Below are 21,706 nucleotides of genomic sequence, written 5' to 3' on the forward strand. Positions count from 1 at the left end.
TTCTAAGGCAAAACTGTATTTGCAGAACTTCAGTAAATAAATAAAATACTGTACATGCTTTCTTGGAATACTTGTGCACACAATAAAGATAAATACTAATATGTATACTCATCATCGCTCCAGCCACGAGAGCATCATAAAAATCATTGATGTAAATAGATACTAACTTGTGTCGCAGCACTATAAAGAATAATATATATTAAAGACGCCACGCATAGGTCTGGAAATATTTTGTCCTTTTCATTGCCACCGTCCTGAATTTAGTGGTCAAGCAGATATATTTCGGAGTTGTTAGTAGGGTTTTCGACAAATTAACCGCAGTTTTGTAGTCATCATCGGATGCAGCAGATAATGCTACGGGTTCTGACTAATGCGTACAGTACCTGTCAAACTTGGGACTGCCTTCAGAGGAAGCAGTGCGATACCAGCTTCAACATGGTGGGAAGACGTGATCCTGACACTGTGTGCACGTGTGCACTCCCATGCTTTGAGTGCTATCACACAAGTGGAAATTTAAGCTGAGCAAAGAGCAGAGCAGAAAGTTGGATGTATTATTCTGTCATGAGTTCAGGACCATTCTGCAATATTTCAATTATTTTGTCTTTCCCACGAGGTGGTGCAGTGTTCGTAATATGGCTATAAAGCTCGTTTTGCACATTCACTCGGTCCCTGTTATTCTTTCCAAGCATTCAGAGGCATAGTTAGTAATTTACAGCCATAAAACTCGAGCATTGTTCTGGCGCCGTTTTTGTTGAGGAGCATTGGCCATTATCAAAAGGTTAAGGTAATGCGGTTGCAACACAACATTGTTTTAAATACATGCACTTCAGCACACATTACTTAACACAAGCCCAGGGATCAAACTTGTGTCTTGAAAAGATATTTCATAGCAATTCATACTTGTTATAGCTTGCACTTGCCACATGTTTAGTGAAAAGACTACAATATAAAATATATTTCAACATATTTGTGCTGTAGCCCAGATGGTTGATGTTTGGGAACGTACCATGACAATTTACAATGAAAGAACAAGTGACAACACGCAGCACACCAGGTCACCTAACTGCATCATTTATTTCTTTTCTTCATCATCATAAAAAGTACTCGCACCTGATGCACACATCTGTCGAGTTGTACAATGGAAGTTTGAAGAGAAAAGAAAGGAGACAGTATAGAAATTGTTTCAACAATGCAGCTAAAAAAAATGACAATGGCTCACGAGAAATGGAAGTCTGATATGCACAGTAATGCTAATATGACCATTCACCTCACTCCGTTCAGTCCAACGATCCATGCAAACACCATACGCGCAACATCTCATAGTTACGCACTTCATTCACTTGTTGGCTTGAGAGCAACGTTTTTTTCAATCCTGGTGCAGCAGCTTGAAAAAGTTAACAAGAGTACACATACCTTGCATGCTGCATTCAGTGTGCACATGCGCGAAGTTCAAACTCCTACATCTCGGTCACAGTTTTATCAGCCTTGGGATGCAACACCTACGAGAACACTTACAGTCATGGAAACGATTGTGTCTTGCCGAGTGGCTCACAAAGACCCGTTGAGTGCACAATGAGCGCACAAGGACAGCCTGAACTGTTTTGCTCAGGCTATACTGCAGCAAGTACAAACTTGATGAAAGCGTAAAACCAAAATGCTAGCTGGTTTGCCACACACATTAGCGACACATGTTGCAAACAGTAATTCCCTTACTCTATATACCACTCAAAGCTGTTCCACGTGTCACACGGATCAACAAAAAGCATGGGACATTGTGATATGTATAGATGCGGCACAAATTCAACCAACAAACATAATATGGCACCGGCATATGCCATAAATAAACTGCTCGTCATATAACTGTCCACACGAAAGTGTAGACTCTGCCTCATATTGGCGCTAAGCTACCAAAATGATATGACTTCTCAGTGGCACTATAAGGAAAGGCTTTTTAGCTGCCTCAGTCAGTAGTGATAAGAAGCTGCCACCCTCTCACGTAAAAAAACAGAGTCAATACCTGGTCATAATAAGACACGGTTCTTGTTAGCAAGCCAAAAGGTAAAAGTAAAGAAGGGCTTTGTACCAAAACCAAACTAATAATGCATTTAACTAAAATATGCCTCTCAGTGCACTAATACCACACACCTGAAGTACCAGAGACTACACTTGGTTCAAGCACTGTGCAGCATCAGCTGTAAACTCTTTATTGCTTCCCAAATCTTTGGTTGCTGCACTGCTTAAGTTGCCATTGGAACAGTGACAACCTACACCAGCAAAATCAGAGCGCCTTTCAGTCCAGTTTAAAGGAGTAAACAGGAAAATATCAATAAAGCTGCCAAGATATCGAAGAAATTACGAGAGTGTCAATGCTGCTGCAAAACAAGAATATATTAGGCCTGCACGCAGATCTGTGTGCACTAAAAGCTATGGGACCAACTAAAAACATACAAGTACAAATAGCCTTTTATTGCCACTGTCAGACTAAGTTACTTCATTGCAAGCTGCTTCAAGCTATGTAAAAGAAAATAAAAAAGCACATTAGGTCCGGCCAGACATTCTCAGAAGTTTCAGGAGGTATAAAACGACATAAAAAAACAGTCCAAAATGAAGCAAGCTCTCGACAAGACACCCAAGGCCTACACTTGTCACAACCCTTCACAACATCATACCCTCTCCTTGGTCGTTAAGTAACTCCCCACACACCACTGAGTCTGCTCAGCACAAAAGAGGTTTAAACCGTCAGGTTAACAGAAGCAGCTAAAAGAAGGCAGCATGCATCCCTGGCGAAAATCTTTCCCAGCCCAAGTGGTTTATGGAACAATTTCCAGCTGGTTCCAGTTGGAACCAACTGGAACCCAGAAGGTTCCAAATGGAACCCACTGGAAATTGTTCCATAAACCAGTTGGGCTGGAAAAGATTTTCGTGCACATTTACGCACACTGCATTCTGTCACCAAAGAAAAATTTCGGTTAACATGCTTTTCTGTTTCTGCACCCTACTGAAAGTCACGTACAGAGACGCACACCCGCTCTCAACTCATGGAAAAAAAAAAAAGGTGATCGCATTAAATGCATGTCTCCTTTGCAGGCGTTGAAAGATGAAAATGAATGGAATACAGCCAGGCAGGAACACAATCCCGGTGTTTAAAAGAAGGAAGTGGGGCGGTGGCAGGAGTCCGAAGGCGGTGGTGAACGTCTCGTGATCCTGTACACAAGGGCCGGGGCTGAATAACAGCTACACTAGGAGGTCTGGAACAGCGCTCATTTTTCGATGGGACTCAACTGAATTCCGTTCTCATCGGGCTGGCCTTAAAAATGAGAAAACAAAAGAGAAAAAGAAACCAAGGGTAAACAAAAGTGCAGTAACAGTTAAATACAAAGAAGTCATGACTGTAAATCATGAGGGGCACAAAAGTAACAGACATGTAAAACCGAAGAAGCACACCTTGAAGCTTTTCCTGATCATAAGTCAAAACAAAGACATAATACGATGTTTGAAATGCAGCACAAAAAGAATTCTGTTTCCCTTCATAAAAGTAAGTTTAAGAATAAACGATGTATAATAACAGAGAAAGCCTGGCAGGCACTAAGAAATAGCATTGACTCCACTTTACACTCACAATATCCTGTGGAAGTATTTGCATTTGCAGTTTCTCAGTCCTGCGCGAATCTTTCATAAAACATTATGAAAACTAGGTGCAAAATGCATGGTGTGGAACTAAACACGTTGGAACAGAGAAACCGTATCAGCTTCCAAGCATTGTTGACCTTTAGTGAGAACATCAGTTGCATCATAATCTGGCATCTGCAGGAGCAGAGAAAATTGAAACGAGGTCGATGTGTAAATGAATTGCTAGGACTCCAGAATTGCTACAACACTCCCACAACCAGCTTGGATAAAGGCAAAAACTGGTGGGGACAGGGTAGGCAAGCACAGCAGAAACATGTAGCTTTGGTCACACAATTTTTCTCACACACAAGGAAGTCTCTTCTGGTAGAATACGCCACACACTTACAACGTAGTAGTATGCCATCTGCCGCACCCCAGTACGCTCCACCGACAGACATTCATCACTGTTCCCCTAATGGCCAGTTTGAGCCGTCATTTCTACTTCCGACATTCATTCACCAGTGATACGCAGAATATGGCACATGCAAAAAATGTACAAAGGTACAAAAATGTTGCACTCCACAGCTTCCACTGTGGGAACACGATAAAAGAAGGAATCTATAGTACTTAGGCTGAATTATTGCAATATGTGGGGTGTCACGGTACATTTTTTTTTTTCTTCACAACTGCAGGCGTACATGTATAATGGAAGGCGCAACACGCTACCAGTAATATCTCTAACCCTATTAGGCTCTACAGCACACATGTGCTGGTCATGGGAAGAAATGGGGCAGGTTTTGTAAGAAAAATTAAGTACAAAAGCTTAAGAAATTGCAAGCTGTATTTACATTTGCAGCCGTCTTGGTGAACACTGCCACATAGCAACATATCTGCAGTCATCCATTGGCTATTACCTACCTATTTTTCAAGCTCAAAGATGAAAACCTAAAGTGAAGTCATGATAACTCTGGTTAACTAGTATGATGCGCTCGTGTCTGCGCAATTGTTGAAGCATCAGCATTACAGTGGAATGCTGCGTGACATTAAGTAGCACTGCAAATACACTTTGTTTATGCACCAGAGTAGATTTCCTCTGCATTGCACAGACAGCTGTAGAAAAGAAAAAGTAACGCTAACAAAATCACCAAGCCAGGTCATGGTACATATTCTGTGGGGACAGTGAACCTCAAATGTAAGTGTAAGCAGTAATAATGAAAATATGAATATTAATAGTGTTTTATTATGAGCATTAGCATTTTGTTTACACATAGACAGCTCTAAGCCAATTAGGTTGCTCTTTAAAACAAAGCTTCATTAGCTAAAACATTTTATTCCTTAAATAAGAAAGGCTGGGTAGTGCTTTAGTAAAGAGAAAAACTTATTTTGTAAGCTTGTGTAACATTGGCTGGACACTTAAATTCTAGATTTTGCATGAGAGCTGAGGAGACAGGTCTCTCAATCCTGGAGCGTTGGTACTGCATGTTTTTTTTTTTTTTCCTTACCAGCTGTTTTCAGAAAACTGACTTCCATGAAAAAAAACAACCTCTCATGCAGTCAAAATAAGAACATATGCAAAAACTTAGCGAAAATAAAAAAACTCACCACAGCACATATGTATGACGAAAATATAAGACGACAGGAGGGCCAAACCAAAATGCATCAGTAAGGCACTCAACATGAAGAGAAATATTTGGCGAGTAGGGGTAGTTTGGTACTTGCTACACCACAAAAAACTTTGAAATGGCATACCTAAAACATATTTGTACCACTTCTTTACAGAGCATAAAAGAAAAAAAAAATTTCAATTTGATATTTTGGTTTCTGAAAAGAAAAATGAAACTGCTTTTAAGCAGCACTCATAAGACAGAGGAAAAAAAAAATCTGCCACTGTGAATTCTGCAGAATGTAATGTAATAACATTAGCTCCTGCATTCTGCAAGATCACTGATTCATTTAAAAAGTGTGCAAATAAGAGAATACATACCCCAGCTCCGGCCAGCCCCGAAAAGTTATCTATTGTATACTAGTTACCAAATTAGCCGCACACGCTCCACTTCCTTTGTGTGTCCCTTTACAACATATTTCATAATTTGTTCAGAACAAACTCGCTCACATTATTGTGAAATAATTTTGTAGGTAAAAGGTAAGTGAACACCAGCCCAAATTATGTGGCTGGCAAACCTGCCTATCACAATACTTATCACAATGACTTTGAGTAAAAATTAACTATTTTACCAAAAACTGAACAGCAGGTACTGAGACAATTTAGTTATCAGCAAAATTACGACACTGTAGCATCCTAACTGATGTCAGCCTTTTGAGGCAACAGATGATGAAACAAACCTGCCTGTAGTAACTATCTTGCCTCTCCTGAAAATGAGCGGAAAACATAACTGCTCCGTAAAGCATGTGCACCCATTAAACAACCACAGATGACACTGACAAACCCAATGTTTCTCCCAAGGTGAAATTTGAGGCCAAAACTTCTCGCCAAACAAAACAGAGAAAACGCAATGGCAAAATTAGGTTTTGCTTTGTAGCACACTTTGAATATAACAGAACACGCACGTCGAGAACACAGAGTTCACTATTAGTCTTTTGAAAACTAGCAAATGGCACACAATACGACATGTCACGAGAGAAATGAGAGGCTAGTAGAAGAGCTTCATCACAAGTGCAGGTTTCGCTCCAGTTCGGCGCAACTGAAGTCCTCGTCCTCACTGCCGATGTCATTGTAGTCGGCTAAGCTATGAGCATAGAGTCCTGACGTGGCTGTGTGGAGCAGGCTGCCTGGGTGGAGGCCCATTGACAGACCTGGGGGAGAGAGAGAGTGTCTACAACGTTAGCTGGGAAGCGGACAACACAGATAGTATAAGAGCAAACTGGGTGCCCACCGAGGAAGCACTATGAAAGGGAGTAGCACAAAGTTGGCTACACTACAGAGAACAGCAAGACCGTGGAAGAACATGCTGATGATCAAACATTTAGTGACTGATTCCAGGTTGTTTTTGCTAGCTACTTGCTGGCTGGAGCGAGTCTGACACTTTTTTTCTTTAGCGAAGCCAGGCCTCAGACTCTGTCTCATTATCATCATCAGTACACTGTGAGAGACAGGCCTCCACGACATTCCTTCAATTAATCGGCTCCTGCATCAGCTGCGGCCACCTCATCCCTGCAAACTTTCTGATCTCGTTCGCCTCCCCTGTTGCACATTGCTTTCCCTTAGAATCCAGTCCATTACTCTTTAACGACCATCAGTTATTTGCTTAAGTATTACATGGGCTGCCCATGCCTATTTCTTCTTTTTGATTTCACCTAGGCAGTAATTACCTAGGATGTCATTGCCTAGTTCCATGGGCTCCTCTGCTTTCTTCCTGTCTCTTTATGTTGCACCAATCCTTTCGATAGCTCACTGCACTGTCATCAACAAAATTCAACCCCTTTCATCAGTCTCCCAGCCTCCACATATGTGAGTACTATTAAGCAAATGCTTTCTTCTTTGGGCCACCTCCATAAGAGCAACCGGAATGTAAAGAAGCACAGATCTAAAGGGACAACTGCGGGATGATGCTTCCTCAGAGCAAGTTTGAAGTTGTGATGCAGCAGTGTATTGCGACACTTGCACAGCAGTGTAACTGGAACCTATGCTTTACAGGTGCTTAAATTTAGTACAGTAAATGGCAATGTGGTGGATAAAAACAAAATGAAAAGCATGTAATGAACGCCTACAGCTCATACATACTTTTCTTGCATGAGTACTATACTATGGACAGCTAAGGTGTCAAATTAGAAATATATTATGAAGATGCCTACTTGCAAAATGATTTAGTGTTTTCCTCATCATTACACGGGCTCTAGAAGCGCAGAATGAACTCAAGGTCTTTAAGAGCACAACGAAACTGCCTTTCAAAATTGCCCAGGCTACCATCCTTGCATTGACAGAATCCTGTTGCCTGGATGCCTGGCAGTGCAGCACAGCTTCTGAGTTTAATGAATGCACAGTAGATGTTATCCCATGCCGAGATTAGGAAATTTGCAGGAATAGGGTGGCCACAGCTTGCGGAGGACCGGGCTGATTGCATATCAGTTGCAGAGGCCTTTGCTCTGCAGTGGACATAGCCAGGCTGCCACCCACACAAACACGATTATCATACTGATACATGCATTCGAAGAGACAGAAGTAGTGCATGAACTAGAAGAGAAAGAGGTTAGTCGGCTCTCGCTCGCGCGCTCGGACCACTGAGGGACCGCCACAGTTTTGTCGTCTCTGCTCCGGTGTTCTATTCCGCGTTGCATGCTACAATATAGCTCCCGATCACATAGCATGCACAGAAGCCCATCATGTGGTGGTGGTGGGGCGTGAGTATTGGTGCTATTAAGCTTCAAGGATGGGTTGTTGCTGTTGCTTGTACAGCCCTATGGCCGTGATGACGCTGTTGGAAGTTGCTGAGGCTGTGATAAGAGCTACTAAAACAAAAGGAAAATCAAAAGTCAATGAAGAACTGAACAAAGAAAGAAGAAATTAATGAACGTCAACCAAAGGACAAGAAAAAAAAAAGGAACATATATTCTGAAATTGAAACTGATTTATGTTAATGCTGGATCTTCAAGGATATCTCGGATGTTTATCTACACACTGATGGCAGTAAGAGAAGTAAACAAAAATTTAGCCTTTTTCCTTAATGCCCCCAGGGGAGCTGACTGAAGAAGCAGGACTGAAAGGAAGTGTCAGATTAGGTACACACAACAAAACAGTAAAAACTGAAAATACAAGAAAGAAAGCAGACAAAAAGGATCGTATGTGGGCCATCATATGGATGCTTTGCAGAAACGATATTGGTGCAGTCAACAATGTGCCCGCATCAACTTCCACACACACAAATAGAAACAAATCTGCAAAACTGTTAAGAAAGGGTAAAATGCAAAAGGCTACACATGTAGGTGACACTTTCATTTACACAACACTGTGTTAGAACAACAAGACTTTTCAAAGATCACAGCCCCCACCACCGCAGAATAGTGGTTCTTTTTAGCAGCCTTTAGCCAGTGTCAAGAGGTCACATGACCGCTGAGCCCATGTATGCATCATGCAAGTAAGCACCCTTGACTTGTGCAGAAAGGAAAGCAAAGCTTTACTATCTTTTATCTAGCTGCTAATCAATTTCACAAAAAGATTATGTGACAAACTGCTCTTCCTGGTACACATCACAGGCCAGCTGCTGAAACTACCTGTAGAGTTATGTAACATGGCACACTCATTTTACTTATAGCACCTTTATGGTTACAGTATCTGCTGAAAAAGAGAACAGATCAATTATCAAATTAATGTCTGTTATTTAGCGTATGACATTACTTCAGCCTTCACAGGTGCACCCTTAAAGCCATGCACTGCTTTGGCACAGCAACAGGAGACTACACTGAGGTGGGGGGGAGAAAGAGTAGAGCTGTACCTGGATGGTCATGAAGCCTTCCATTCCTGGAAGACATTGGCTCAGGCTGGAGAGCCCTGTTTCGAGGCAATGAGTGACCAGGTGTTGTGTATGGAGAGCTGTGCGGAGACAGGGAAGACGTTGTGCCCCGAGGAGCCGGCTGCAGTACCAAGGGTGGGAAAACAAAACAAAACAAAACAAAAAGTTAGGCAGCAGTGGTGCAATGTAACATAGTCGAGAGAGAGAGATTGGCAGAGCATAGAAACAAAATACCAGGGTAAAAATTTCTCACACCAGCCAGTCCCAGCAAAAAAAAAGTTGACTCTGCAGAGGACAAGTTGTCACGCTAAAGCGGCTGCATTCAAATAAAATGTAAAGAAGAAAAAAACCGCATCACTCCTCTGTGCAGCAGTCCAACTCTGCTGGATGCTTAAGCGAGCAAGGCGGACGCTAATGCCAATAAGGTAACATATAAAAAAATAAATGCAAAAGATTGGAAGATATATCTGACCTAGGCATTACAATAAGAGTTAATACTGGCGTTACGAAGACTGCACTGAAATAAGGGAGTAATTACTCATTGGCATCCACCCAAGCACAGCCATACGGCTACAAAGGAAAGCTACTATACAGCTTTCTCTGTATAGCTGCATAGCTTTCCTTTGTAGCCGTGTGGCTGCATTTGGGTGGACGTCAATGAGTAATTACTCCTTTATTTCAAATGTACTCCACCTTGGGGGTTTCCCCTAAACATTTGAAGATTGCATTGTTTTCAATCTTTGTCAATACTGAAACAGCACCTTTGATTTCTTTTCAATGAAAAGCTGATGCAAATATTTTGAGTGAAAATGTAGCCAGTAGGGGATAGGAGCGCTCCCAGCTTATGATAGTGTAGTGCACAGATTGCCACACAGAGCATGTGATCCAGCGAGTGCTTCAATCCTCAGAGTTCTGTCTATAGATTTGGAGCCAGGCTGCTCCCTCCATAGATGGCAGCACACGTCACCTCGTCGAGGAGCTGGCGCAGGCGCTGCAGCTGGGCCTCCAGCTGCCGGTTGTGGTCCTCGAGGATGTGCATGCGGGCCTCGAGGCGCCCCTTGTGCTGCCTCAGGAGCTTGGCCTCAGCCAGCATCTCCTGGTCACGGGTGGTGCTGCCGCTGGGGCTCAGGGCGGCCTCCTCTTCCAGCTGGCTCGGCGTTGGGCTGAGACCCACGCTCTGCATCTCCTGCAGCCGGTCATACTCAGCCTGCAGGTGCCTGCAAAACGACAATGCCAGTTGCACGCTTTGAAGCAACAGCCTTCGTTGTGCTAGAATTGTTGCACAGCTTTAACAGGACTTACTAGCTGTGCGAACTGGACACGAACGTAGAAGAAGAAATGAGCGAGACGAACACGGTGCCAAGCTTGTCTTCGGCAGCGCGATATGCTACGATGCTAATCCTACCAAAGTGTGTAAGAGGCTTACGATCAGCTTATAGCTTACAGCTTTAAGAGGACTTACTAGCTGTGCAAACTGGACACAGAAGTAGAAGAAGAAATGAGCGAGACAAACACGGTGCCATGTTCGTCTTCAACAGCATGATATGCTGCAATGCTAATCCTCATAAGAGCTAATCCTCATGCTAATCCTCATAATCATAAGAGCATAAAAGGCTTATGATCAGCTTATAGGCCTTCAGATGACCAAAGCAGTCTGCATAAGGAAGAGGGGCAACGAAAGCCTTTGCCATCATTGTCCAGTTTTTACTTGCAGGGAATACGCTCTCCTGCATTTCATATGCAACAATACAATGCGATAGTGGGTGAGAACAAAGCGATATGTGCCATTTTCTAGCTTTATTTTACTGACTACAGCAGGATGTAGCAGAGACAAGCTGGAATGGTGAAGACCGCATGCTTCATCAAACAGAGAACTTAACAACGCCATTAAACCTGTGAACATAAAAAAAACCACAAAGTAACCATTTCAGTCAAATATTTCGAAACTTTTTCATGCACAAGTTTAACGAGAAATCCTACAGCTTCTTTGGATAACCATGTTCTCCACGCAAGCAGTACAGTATGTAAAAATCACAAGACATGGTGAGAAGCCTCACAGCCTAAGCAATTGCATGCTACAAACCTGTTTTCTTCTTCAAGTTCCTCGATCATCAGTTCAAGCTCGTCTCTTTGATCGGCATCAATGGTTGCTATCACCTGAGCAGGGCTCCGTGGTTGCAGGAACAAGGAAGAGTTGCACTGCACACAATCGTGGAAAGCAGACAAGTTGTTAGTGCCAAACACAAGCAAAAAAAAGCAATGCCATGAAAACAAGCAGTTGCATGCTACCAGAAAAAAAGAGCAGAGTTTGAAATGCACCATTTATTTTTTTTTCTCGCTTTATGATAAATTTTGTAAATGGTCACTACGTACAGGTAGCCTCCATAACCATCTCATAGTAAAAATAAGGGCTGGCGTAGTCAATTAGCAACGCCCAGAAATAGCAAGAAAACAGGGTATTAGTTTTCTTTACCTTCCTTTCTTATTAGAAGTTTGCAAATGAACAAACAATGTTTAGCTTTAATCTTATTGCGACTAATCTGAAATAGATAGCGAGATATTTAAGCTAGCCTCAATTGCTTCCACAATTGCAATTCAAATGAGTTATAGTAATAGATGAAATTAAAATGAAAAGCATTTGTGGCAGCTGTTCTAGGTATGTACCGCTTGTTGCAAAGGTGTGTTTACAGCGCCATCTGGCTGAACGGCATGGTGGACAGTAAACTTTTGCAACTGACGGCACATATGTATTTATGTGTTTGCGTACACATTTATTTATTTATTTCGGAATACTGTCAATCCCTTCTTGGGATTTTTACATGTATGCATGTAAAGAACTTAGAGATGACAAAAAGAAAGAGAGTACAATTTTCACTCACCATAGATGCTGGAAGCTCTCCACTCAAAGTATGACAATACTGTGCGATCAACTGATGTTCGTCTTCACTCCTAAAACAAAACAACAGAAAAGTGTACCAGTGCACAGTTTTACTATGCACAATTTCGCGAGCGACACCACCGTAACGCGAAAAAGGCAGCTCTCAGTGTCCAGCTCGTCATTCAGCGAGGCCAACCTAGCTGACGGAGGACTAGCAGCGGCCCTTGCCTGGTGTGCTTTGCTCACTTTGCTGCCGAAAGCATTGCACAAACCAACTGTACCTTAATTTTAATGAGCGATTATTTTAATTATAGCACTAGTTACAGAATCAGACATCTTATCACAGGCAGTGGCTAGCTTCAAGCATCAACCGCTGCAGTTTCGATATGAGCAGGCTAGGTAGGCCCAGTGATGCAATACTAGCGGCATGCCAGAAGGCATGTCGCTACAAGAAACAAGTCACTGGCATGGGCGCAGTACATTCGTGCTTCTAGTTTATACGTAAACTTATCTGCTGCCATTTTTATACATTGAATTACCTATATATATATATATATCAAACTATTTCACGATCCCCTTTGGGTTCAATGTATCAGGGATGGACTGTACTGCTTCCTTTGTGATTTGAATGCTCCTGCATTCAAACATTACAGACATGCTTTCTATTTGCATGCTAATGAAATGTTCAGTACTGCACTAACAATCAAAATGATGAAACAATAAGAACACCGGTAAGAAAAACTTACGAGTCAGGAGTAGAGTTACTTCTTGTCCTAAGTTCAACGTCTGTATACCTATAGAAATAAATGCACAAATAAGCAAATAATTAAGAATTTCTCGAATAAAATATTCTCATTACGAATACGACACACAACTTGGTAACAGAGCACCGAATGCCATAAATAAAAAAAATAAAGTGAAAGCTAAAAAGAAGTCCTCGGAGGAGGCTTCAACGTGCCTGTTTGCGTACTGGTCTAGGCGAGAATGCATGTCCTGTGAAGACAGCGTGTGCTGCGGTGATGGAGCGGGGCTCTCGAGGTCATCCCCTTCCAGGACAGTCTGCACAGGCAGGTAGCCGACTCGAGGGTGTTTCTTGAAGTAGCGCTTTGACTTGAACTTGTTCTTCATGATCTTTGTGAAGTCCCTCACATCCTCGCCTGACGTCGTCTGGTGATGAAAGAAGGAACATGGTTCATCATCATCACAACTACCACCACCATCATCATCATCAGCTCAATTAGATCCCTTCAGGACAAAGGTCTACCTCAATAACCTGCAGTTAGTCTTGTCCTACGCCAGCTAACGTCATTTGGTTTGGGCTGTACATCTTTTTAGTTCAGACAATGTTATGAAGAGAAAATGACATATATATAGTTGTCTTCAGATGGTATATAGATTCTATTGTATAGAGTATATTGTATATTGTATAGAGCAGAAAACCACAACTCACCGTAGTACAGTACTCTTGCATTGGATGCGTAACTTTATGGTTCTTTGTTTTCCTTCCAGAGAAGAAACAGCTCTGGCAGAGGTCTACGTTGAAGCACTTGAGGCATCGGTATCTGAAAAGGCAAGTTTTTGCAGATAAATTTAAAAGCACTTTTGCCACACTTGCAGTAATGCTAATAAATAGACCTCAGCCTTTGGTTACACAGAACACAAAAATATTACAACTAGTACATAGAGAAACAAACATATGAAAGGGATCTAAAGCCTCAAATACAGTAAAAGCTCATTAACAACAGAAAAGTTCAACAGAGTCAACAGAAAAATACGAAACTCTATCGAGATTTCAAGAGCCTCTGAGCAGTGGCTGCATGCACTCTTGGACATGAAGCGCTTGCAGCAATGTGAGGGGGAATAAAATCAGAGCAATATCATCAATGAAAAATATGGAACTTCAAAATATTACTCATTTTGCATAAAAAAGGCAGGCTGAGTGACAAAACACTGTAGCAACTGCAATATTATTGTTGCCAGCAGTGCAAAAACCACCAACACCAGCTTTCTCAAAACTGCATGAATGCTACTACTACTACCACTTGTATAAAACTACAAAGTTAGTTTCAAAAGTGATCAGTATTGCTGTAACTAAAAAGCATTTTGTTTTTTTTAACCATTTCTGTCTGGTTGATTGTTAGCATGCCTGCAAAATTATTGGTGGCGACGGTGGTGCCAAACACCACGGTGTGAGATGACAGAACCTCTCAATGGCAACTGAGTTTGCCGCGTAGCAGCGGCACAACTTTAAGTTCTATAGCGACTGAGAATCTCGAAAGCTCTCGACTCAGCGGCCTTTGAAAGTGCCCCTGTGACAGGGGCGCATCTTGTTTCCAGCACGGTGGCTTGAAGTAACCATGAGTGTAAGCACCATGGCTAATTTCTAGGCGTATTGTGTAAATGATGCTCGAAATATATGTGCACCAAATAAGCAGCTAACCTCTGGTATTACAGGGCATGGAACCTAAATATGAAGAATATCTAAACGACTTCCTCTCATTTCACTGTGCTTAAAAAAAGAAAAGATAACTGAAAATGGCAACAGGCAATGAAATGGACAGAGAAAAAGGAGCTCAGCAGCTCATAAGCAGGCTTTCCACCCACCTGAACCCCACTATGGGGTACTGCTTGCAACCATTGCACTTGGCTTGGTGTCGTGCCGTCTCAGCAGCGGCCAGACGATGGAGCACGGGGAGCCAGACCAGGCTCTGGGGTTCTTGCAGGAGCCAGTTGAGGAAATGCGATGCCTGGATCTCTCGCCTGCCAGCCGGCACCGCCATCTCGAAGCAGCTTCTCACGCTGGGCTCAATGTTGGAGCCTCCAAAGGCGGCGATCTCTCCCAGAAGCCTCGGAATTTGCACACAGTCGTGCAGCAGTAGCCCCAGCTGGCGCTCGTCAGCACAGCCGTTGGAATCCGCAATGAGCCGAAACAGATCTGCACGTCGGGGAGGTCCAATCAGTGGTTTTCAGGTTGTTGCTTAAATAACGCTTGGGAAAAAAACATCCACAAAAGCTATCCGTTAAGATACGTGCTTATTCCGGCTTTCTAACTTTTACATGCCCACTCGAAGTTCCCAAGCAATGTTATTCAAGTGCCCTAATAGGACACAAAGTGCATTTATGCAGCCATGATGAGTGTCAATACGGAGGTGACAATATTCGTCACTACTGCTGTTAACTAGCTTCAATTTTTCGATGTCTAATTAACATACTCTTGAACACTTGAATAAACCAGTTCATTGTAATCAAAGTAATAATATGAGCACCTAGCAAGATACAGCAATGCTTGAAAAGCTGCACAAGGCAATACATCAACAACACTCGGCAATGAAAGATATGTTCACCTCCAAATGGGTACACAGTTACTTTGCTTCGCAGCGAGCTCATGCAAAGGCCAGGGCAGTAAATTTGGTCTTCACATAGAGAGCCATTCGTTGATTACTGCACTTTATGGTGACTATAATTATTTAGGTTATCAATGTGCAAAAAATGGGCATTTCAGTCATGCTGCTCTCACATTTTTTTAGGTCTTGTGCATTTATGTCATACATCTGTCATACATCATTTATGTCATACACCTTGTTACCATGAGCCTGGCATTTGGAAGTGAAAACAAGCTTTACGAAAGAACGCCGCAGCATTTGGGATTAAAAAAACTTCTGTCGGCATATCTACACTTCTCTAAGAGTGCAAGGACTAGGCAGAAATTCGCGGGAGTAATGCAAACATTTCTTATGTTTGCAGGAAAAGCCAGACAGGCATGTAAATACCGTTCAGACTTTATTCAATAGGTATGTACCTGAGAGCAAGTGAATAGCAACATGCCAAATGATGTCCAGCATAGATGTAAGTACAAAACAGTTTTCCTTCATCAAATGTGTTTTTCATACAAAACATGGCATTCACCACCAACCACTGACACCTGCACTATGTGTGGGTGTCAAGGGTAAAGGTGCATGAAACTAACACTACGCTCACTTCCACCTCAGCATAGATTTTTTTAGATGTTTATGCACCGGCTGCTGAAAATAGTTTGAAGAGAGCTCACTGCTTCATGAAAAGACATGCTGCCTACCTTTTCTGCGTGAAAAGTGGACTAATTAGCTACATAATTTATCAACCAGCAGCTCTTTGCTGTCCAGTGAAAAGTTTTAAAGCATCAGGATTAGAAAGCCCACTGTTGAAAAAAGTGTCTCGTGTAGGCATGTAAAGACTTCGGTAGAGAGAAGGCAAAGTAGATAGATGGAGAGGAGGAAGAGGGGAGAGGGTGGCCTGTGATGCCTTGGTGAAAAGGAGGTGAAGTGGAGAGAGGAAGAAAGAGTGGAAGGACGGGTGGGTGAGGGGAAACTGCGGTCACCAATCACGGTTGAAGAGTGAGGAGAGTGGTTGGTCGGTTGGTTTATGGGGTTTAACGTCCCGAAGCGACTCAGGCTATGAGAGACGTCGTAGTGATGGGCTCCGGAAATCTGGACCACCTGGGGTTCTTTAATGTGCACTGACATCGCACAGTTCATGGGCCTCTAGAATTTCGCCTCAACCGAAATTCGATCGCCATGGCCGGGATCGAACCTGCGTCTTTCGGGCCAGCAGACGAGCGCCGCAACCACTGAGCCACAGCAGCGGCAGTGGGGAGAGTGGTGAGCGGGTACGGTGTACGGTTACTAATGCTAATGCATACCCTGACACATGCATCACATTAATTGAGCATATATGTTTTTTTATCCGCTGGACAGCCCCAGCAAGAGTGCCAACTTGAAACTCTCGATGCTGTTTTCTATGCCTCCTGAGGTCATTATAATTTTTTTATGTCATGCACATACAACAGGGCAAACCTATTTGTGTAAAATGTGCATATTTCTAGAATGCAAACCACCTGCCTATAGTTTTTACAACTGCAAAATGTGGCGCAAACAGTGTGACTGCAGCTGCTTGAAGCAAAGAACATCTACGCTTGTAAAGAAAAAAAAAAATGTGAGTGGGAATAGTGAATTCGCTGTTTGAATGCACAGTACTCACATCTAAACTTGTCTTCCAAATTTCCCTTGCACAGCAGAATGATCCCCACTTTAAAGGACAGAATCCTAATGTACCCTGTCCTTGTAGCCCTGAAATAGAAAAAAACAATTAGCCATTTACGTCACTGGAACCTCGGTTCACCTCACACCAAGTCAAGCTGACTGCGGTTACCTTAACGTTTTTTCACAGTGCTGTCATGAAGTACAGTTGTCAATAGGGCAGCAGGGATACACAAATAAGACATTCACATTCTTGTTACAAAGCAGAGAGAGGTCTCATGGTTTTTTCCTGGGTAGCTCGCCTTACATGAGCTGCTACCCTGGGCTCACCGTATCTACCACTCTTGCAGAGAACGAGACAAGAGAACTACTGCACCAAACACAGAAAATAGAAAGGAACATAAAGAAAAATTATGTTTGATATTATGGAACAAAGTAAGTTTCAAATTAATTGCTTCACATTCAGAGTTTGTCCTGTGTAGCTTATTTATGCCTGTTTGCAACTGCAACATTCAGCTCTGGATATACGCAGTCTCAGTGTAGTGCTTGTGCCTTACCAGCACGCACAATTAGATGCCATAAACCAAACCTCAGACCCAAATGTCTACATAGTTAACAAATAAATTACGCTAAAATGTTAAATATTTAACAAATAAATTAACAAATAAATTCAACTATAAGGCAATTGAGCTGCTTGAACACAATGTTCCACTTGCACTGGCTGCCTCATAATTGTGCACCCATACTGCAACTTCAAGGTCAAGCTGCCTTTACAGGCTACTTATCCCAATCAGTCAATCAGAAACAGAAAGATTCAAGTACAAAAGACTTCAAATGTGGGGAAAGAAATGCCGCCCGTATCGACACAACAGACACCATCCGAAAGGTAGCAACGGCAGAAACCCACGTGTCATAGAGGTTGAGCAGCCAATTGAGGCACAGGTCGATGCAGAGTGGCCCTTTCACCAAATTGGAATGTTCTTGGACCACCCCTTCGTAGATTGTTGATAAACAGGTGATCATCTCCGGAACGCTTATCAATTTGTCATTCTGAGCTCGCAGCCCATGCTGGTCGAACGCGTTGATGGCATTGTTCATGAAGACCAGGTCCACTGAAATGAAATCAGAGAACATTAACAATGTGCTAACAAAAATGCAAAATTACAAAAGTGCAGTACAAACTTTGAGCAAGAAGACGGATGGAATACAACAATGACAATAAAGTACATGCCATTGAAATGTAGCTTTAGCTGCATATGTAAGTAAAAAAAAAAATAGATACTGATGAATGCAAAGATCTGCAGAACACAATGCAATGGTTTTGCAGAATGCAAAGAGGTAAAGAGGGATTTGGTCCTGCTTTATGACAGTAACATAACTTCTGAAACTTGCAATTGGAGGAATATGATAGTTCTGTACATTTATTCTTATGAATGCTCCTGGCTGACCAATACTAGTGAGCTTCATAAGCCAGTTAGAAGTAAATGACTGGACCTTGAAAAGTTTTCATACAATGTGCAGCTTATTTTCACTTACGGCAGAGGTTTTTCTGTATGGTTCTGATCTTCATTGATGTTCTATATGCGGAGTACCGAACATCATTAAATTCAGCTGAAAACAATAAAGAAAGTAGACATCAAACATTCTGTGCACAGATGTTGATTCAGTGAAAGCACTAAAACACAAGCGTAGAGAAGCATAACTTGTTGCTCCACGCAACGCTAACAAGTTTGCTCTCTGCTTCTGGTGCCAAAGAAATATTGAAGCTTCCCTTACCAAGGGAATCCATCAGTTCCAACATTCGGGGGTGATCCCAATGTGTGGTTTCAGAAACATGGCTATATAAAAAAATCAAAAGATCAGATGTGCCGAAACATTTCGCATCCAAGAAAGCACTTCTTTGATTAAAACAAAACCTACTAGCTGCAGAAGTTCCATCATGACATTCAAAGTGAAAAAATTCCTTACTTGATGTAATAAGGCACTTTGTTTCCTGCCACAGCTCTTTCCCATGGCTGCTCCACAGAGGCTAGAAAAAAATTTAGAACATCAAGGTTAGGAGCCAGCAATGGCTACCTTATTAGGTTTGCCTGTTATAACATAAACAAACATGCAAACTGTCCAATAACGTAAACCAGAGTAATACTAGTTGGCTCAAAGAAGGTTAATGCCTATCCCACACCCTAAAGAAGAAATGAACATGAAATGACCAGAAACTACATACAAAACTAATGCCCACTGTTTCAGCCCAAGTTATCCTTATTACAATAATTCTCAAAACATTTCTAACTCAGAAAGCCGGAGGGTCTCTGAATGCTGGACACACAGACCATGGACCCATGAGCCCATGGTTCAGTCAAGAGAGTGCTGGTCTTGGAACCACGAGGTGAATGGTTCAGTACCAAGCTAATACAGTGGTGCAAGGTTTTCTTTGCATTATTGCCTGATAACCAATAACCAATAATGAACTACTTTCTGGCAAGAGCTGCTAGATGTCTATACAGAATGGTGGTACTTTGGGAAGCCCTGCAAAACTTGCCTGAAACCCACTTTGCTCTGCATACAAGTACTGACGCTCAGTTCGTCAAATACTAATTCGGAAGTACCACTCGTCAGTGCGCACCATTGAGGAACTGCTGCTGCTGTGAGCCCTGATCAAGCAGGGAGTTCTCGAGCTGTCGACGGCGCTCGTCGATGGCCACCTGCAGGAGGCGCCAGCGGCTGCTAAGCTCATCCAGCCGGTTCAGGTTTCCCTGGGACAGCAGAACCCCACAGCTGGTGATGGCACCAGCCGCCTCATTCAGCGATTCCACCTGTAGCTGCAGTGGAGCCAGCCGGTCCCGGAACGCCTACGGGGACCCCGAGAGATAGAGAGGAAGACGCAGCAGTTAGCGATGGCAACCCTGGCCCTCGAAAAACACAAGGGGGAATATGGTATGTTATTAAGACAAGTTCACTGCCATAAACGAAGTTCAAATCACAGAGTTTATAAAAGGGAGGCCAATGCATGTCCCATGAACAGTTAACTAGTGCCACATGGATCTTCAGGAGGCAACTGCTACTCATCACTGTTTTAAAAACGAATGATTCTTTATGTTCTCTTCTGTGGCTATTTTTGTAGAATTTAGAGCAAATTTAGTGCAAAGCAAGATTTTATGATTTTGTGGTTTCATGGGGCTTAATGCTCCAAGACGACTCTGACTGTGAGGGATGCCGTAGTGGAGGGCTCCGGATAATTTCAACCCCCCTGGGGTTCTTTATCATGCAATGACATTGCAGCAAAGCAGGGATGTGTTTGAAAGCTTCTGTTCTTGCCATTAAGCTTCACCTGCAAGTAGAGGACTTTAATGTCAATTCTTTAATTATTGCATTCCAAACTTCGGACCTGTCAAATGTTACAAAGGCCAAACTTGCCATTTATTGAACTGAGTGTTTCATGTACATAGCGTTGAAAAAACAAAAAAAGCACACACACTCACCCTCAGTTCATCAATCTGGCCTGCAAGCTGGTCAAGTAGGAACTCCGATACAGGCGTCCACTGGGCTTTTGCATTTTCAGCAACTTGAAGTCGAGCACTAAGGTCATCCATGGCTCTTTGTAGGGACTGCATTTTCTGTAAACAGAATCGGACGGTGAATCCTCTGACAAGCATTTAGTGCTCATCACGTCAGTCGCAGCTTTTTTAAACAGGGGCAGCTGGAGCAAAACAGAAGCAGCAAAACTGCACTTCACTTAGTCCAAGGCAAAACAACTAACATAGGTGGTGTTCCCTTGTCCCAACCTAAAGACGTAATAAATTAGTGTTCTGAAAAAGGTGTATACACAGCAAACCAAAATCTACTTCTCAAATGCTGCAGTTCTATCGGTTGCAATACCTAACAAAAAAAAAAGACCATACACAATTAAATTGACTGATGTCATGAAATCTAAGGAATTAACACCGTGCAGCCTCCTGCCCTTTCCTAATATTTGAAAAAAAAAAATTATAAAAGAAAGCAAACATATCAACTAAGTAGAAAGACAGGGTATTTGTGCACATACTAAAATCAGAAATAAAGGAGCAGTATGATGTTAAGCAAATCTGCAGATAACTAAAAATGGCCAGGAGAGCTTACATGAAGAACATCATCCAGCCTCATCTGCCTTTGGTCAGTGTGGCTCAGGAAGCCATTCCACTTGTCGGCCAGTTTCTTCACTTCTCGTCGAATGCTGCGAGTGATTTCTCTAGCCTGCTCATCAGCACTCCTGTAGCCTCTGCTGTCGTCATATTCTTTGGCTGTAAAGGCAAAATCAATTCATAATTCAATGCGTGAAATACTTTACTATGTTAGCGCCCGGTTCCTTGCTACATATACATTTTACCAAGTTATGTCAGGTTGGCTGAACCTGCCTCTCAAGCTACGGATGACGGTGCATGTGAAGTTGCATTACCATGATCATTAAGATGAGACCCTATGAACTGTAAATTTGCAACGCACTCCATATGCTATGAATGACCCCCCCCCCCCCAAAAAAAAAAAAGTGAAAAAAAAAACACTGTTTGGTTTGGTTTTATGGGGTTTAATGTCTCAAAGCGACTCATGCTATGAGGGACGCCGTAGTGAAGGGCTCCGGAAATTTCGATCCCATGGGGTTCTTTAACGTGCACTAACATCGCACTGTACACGGGGCTCTAGAATTTCGCCCCCATTGAAATTCGACCACCACGGCCGGGATCGAACCTGCATCTTTCGGG

General features: G+C 42.6%; 1 protein-coding gene across 9 annotated transcripts in view; it reads right to left on the reverse strand.

The window, feature by feature from the left end:
* Positions 1 to 1,055: 1,055 nt before the first annotated feature.
* The window catches only part of Dys (Dystrophin), a 447,573-nt gene continuing 426,922 nt past the window's right edge, over positions 1,056 to 21,706 (reverse strand). For 2 of the 9 annotated variants that reach the window (XM_089570781.1, XM_089570786.1), the window contains 17 exons: positions 21,087 to 21,247; positions 20,450 to 20,584; positions 19,594 to 19,819; positions 18,939 to 18,999; positions 18,747 to 18,808; positions 18,507 to 18,581; positions 17,878 to 18,082; positions 16,972 to 17,060; positions 14,560 to 14,890; positions 13,406 to 13,517; positions 12,914 to 13,122; positions 12,702 to 12,749; positions 11,957 to 12,026; positions 11,161 to 11,276; positions 10,045 to 10,294; positions 9,060 to 9,198; positions 6,002 to 6,423 (listed from right to left, as the gene is read on the reverse strand). In XM_089570781.1, coding sequence (XP_089426907.1) covers positions 6,278 to 6,423; positions 9,060 to 9,198; positions 10,045 to 10,294; positions 11,161 to 11,276; positions 11,957 to 12,026; positions 12,702 to 12,749; positions 12,914 to 13,122; positions 13,406 to 13,517; positions 14,560 to 14,890; positions 16,972 to 17,060; positions 17,878 to 18,082; positions 18,507 to 18,581; positions 18,747 to 18,808; positions 18,939 to 18,999; positions 19,594 to 19,819; positions 20,450 to 20,584; positions 21,087 to 21,247 — 2,435 coding nt within the window. In that variant the 3' untranslated portion in view covers positions 6,002 to 6,277. Of the gene's footprint in view, positions 3,308 to 5,999; positions 6,424 to 9,059; positions 9,199 to 10,044; positions 10,295 to 11,160; positions 11,277 to 11,956; positions 12,027 to 12,701; positions 12,750 to 12,913; positions 13,123 to 13,405; positions 13,518 to 14,559; positions 14,891 to 16,971; positions 17,061 to 17,877; positions 18,083 to 18,506; positions 18,582 to 18,746; positions 18,809 to 18,938; positions 19,000 to 19,593; positions 19,820 to 20,449; positions 20,585 to 21,086; positions 21,248 to 21,706 lie in introns of those variants that run through there. The other 7 variants (XM_089570782.1, XM_089570779.1, XM_089570783.1 and 4 more) reach the window with 7 other exon arrangements.

This window comes from Amblyomma mixtum, chromosome 2 (assembly GCF_055824585.1).
Source record: "Amblyomma mixtum isolate Tamu chromosome 2, ASM5582458v1, whole genome shotgun sequence".
In the NCBI taxonomy this organism is placed as follows: domain Eukaryota; kingdom Metazoa; phylum Arthropoda; class Arachnida; order Ixodida; family Ixodidae; genus Amblyomma; species Amblyomma mixtum.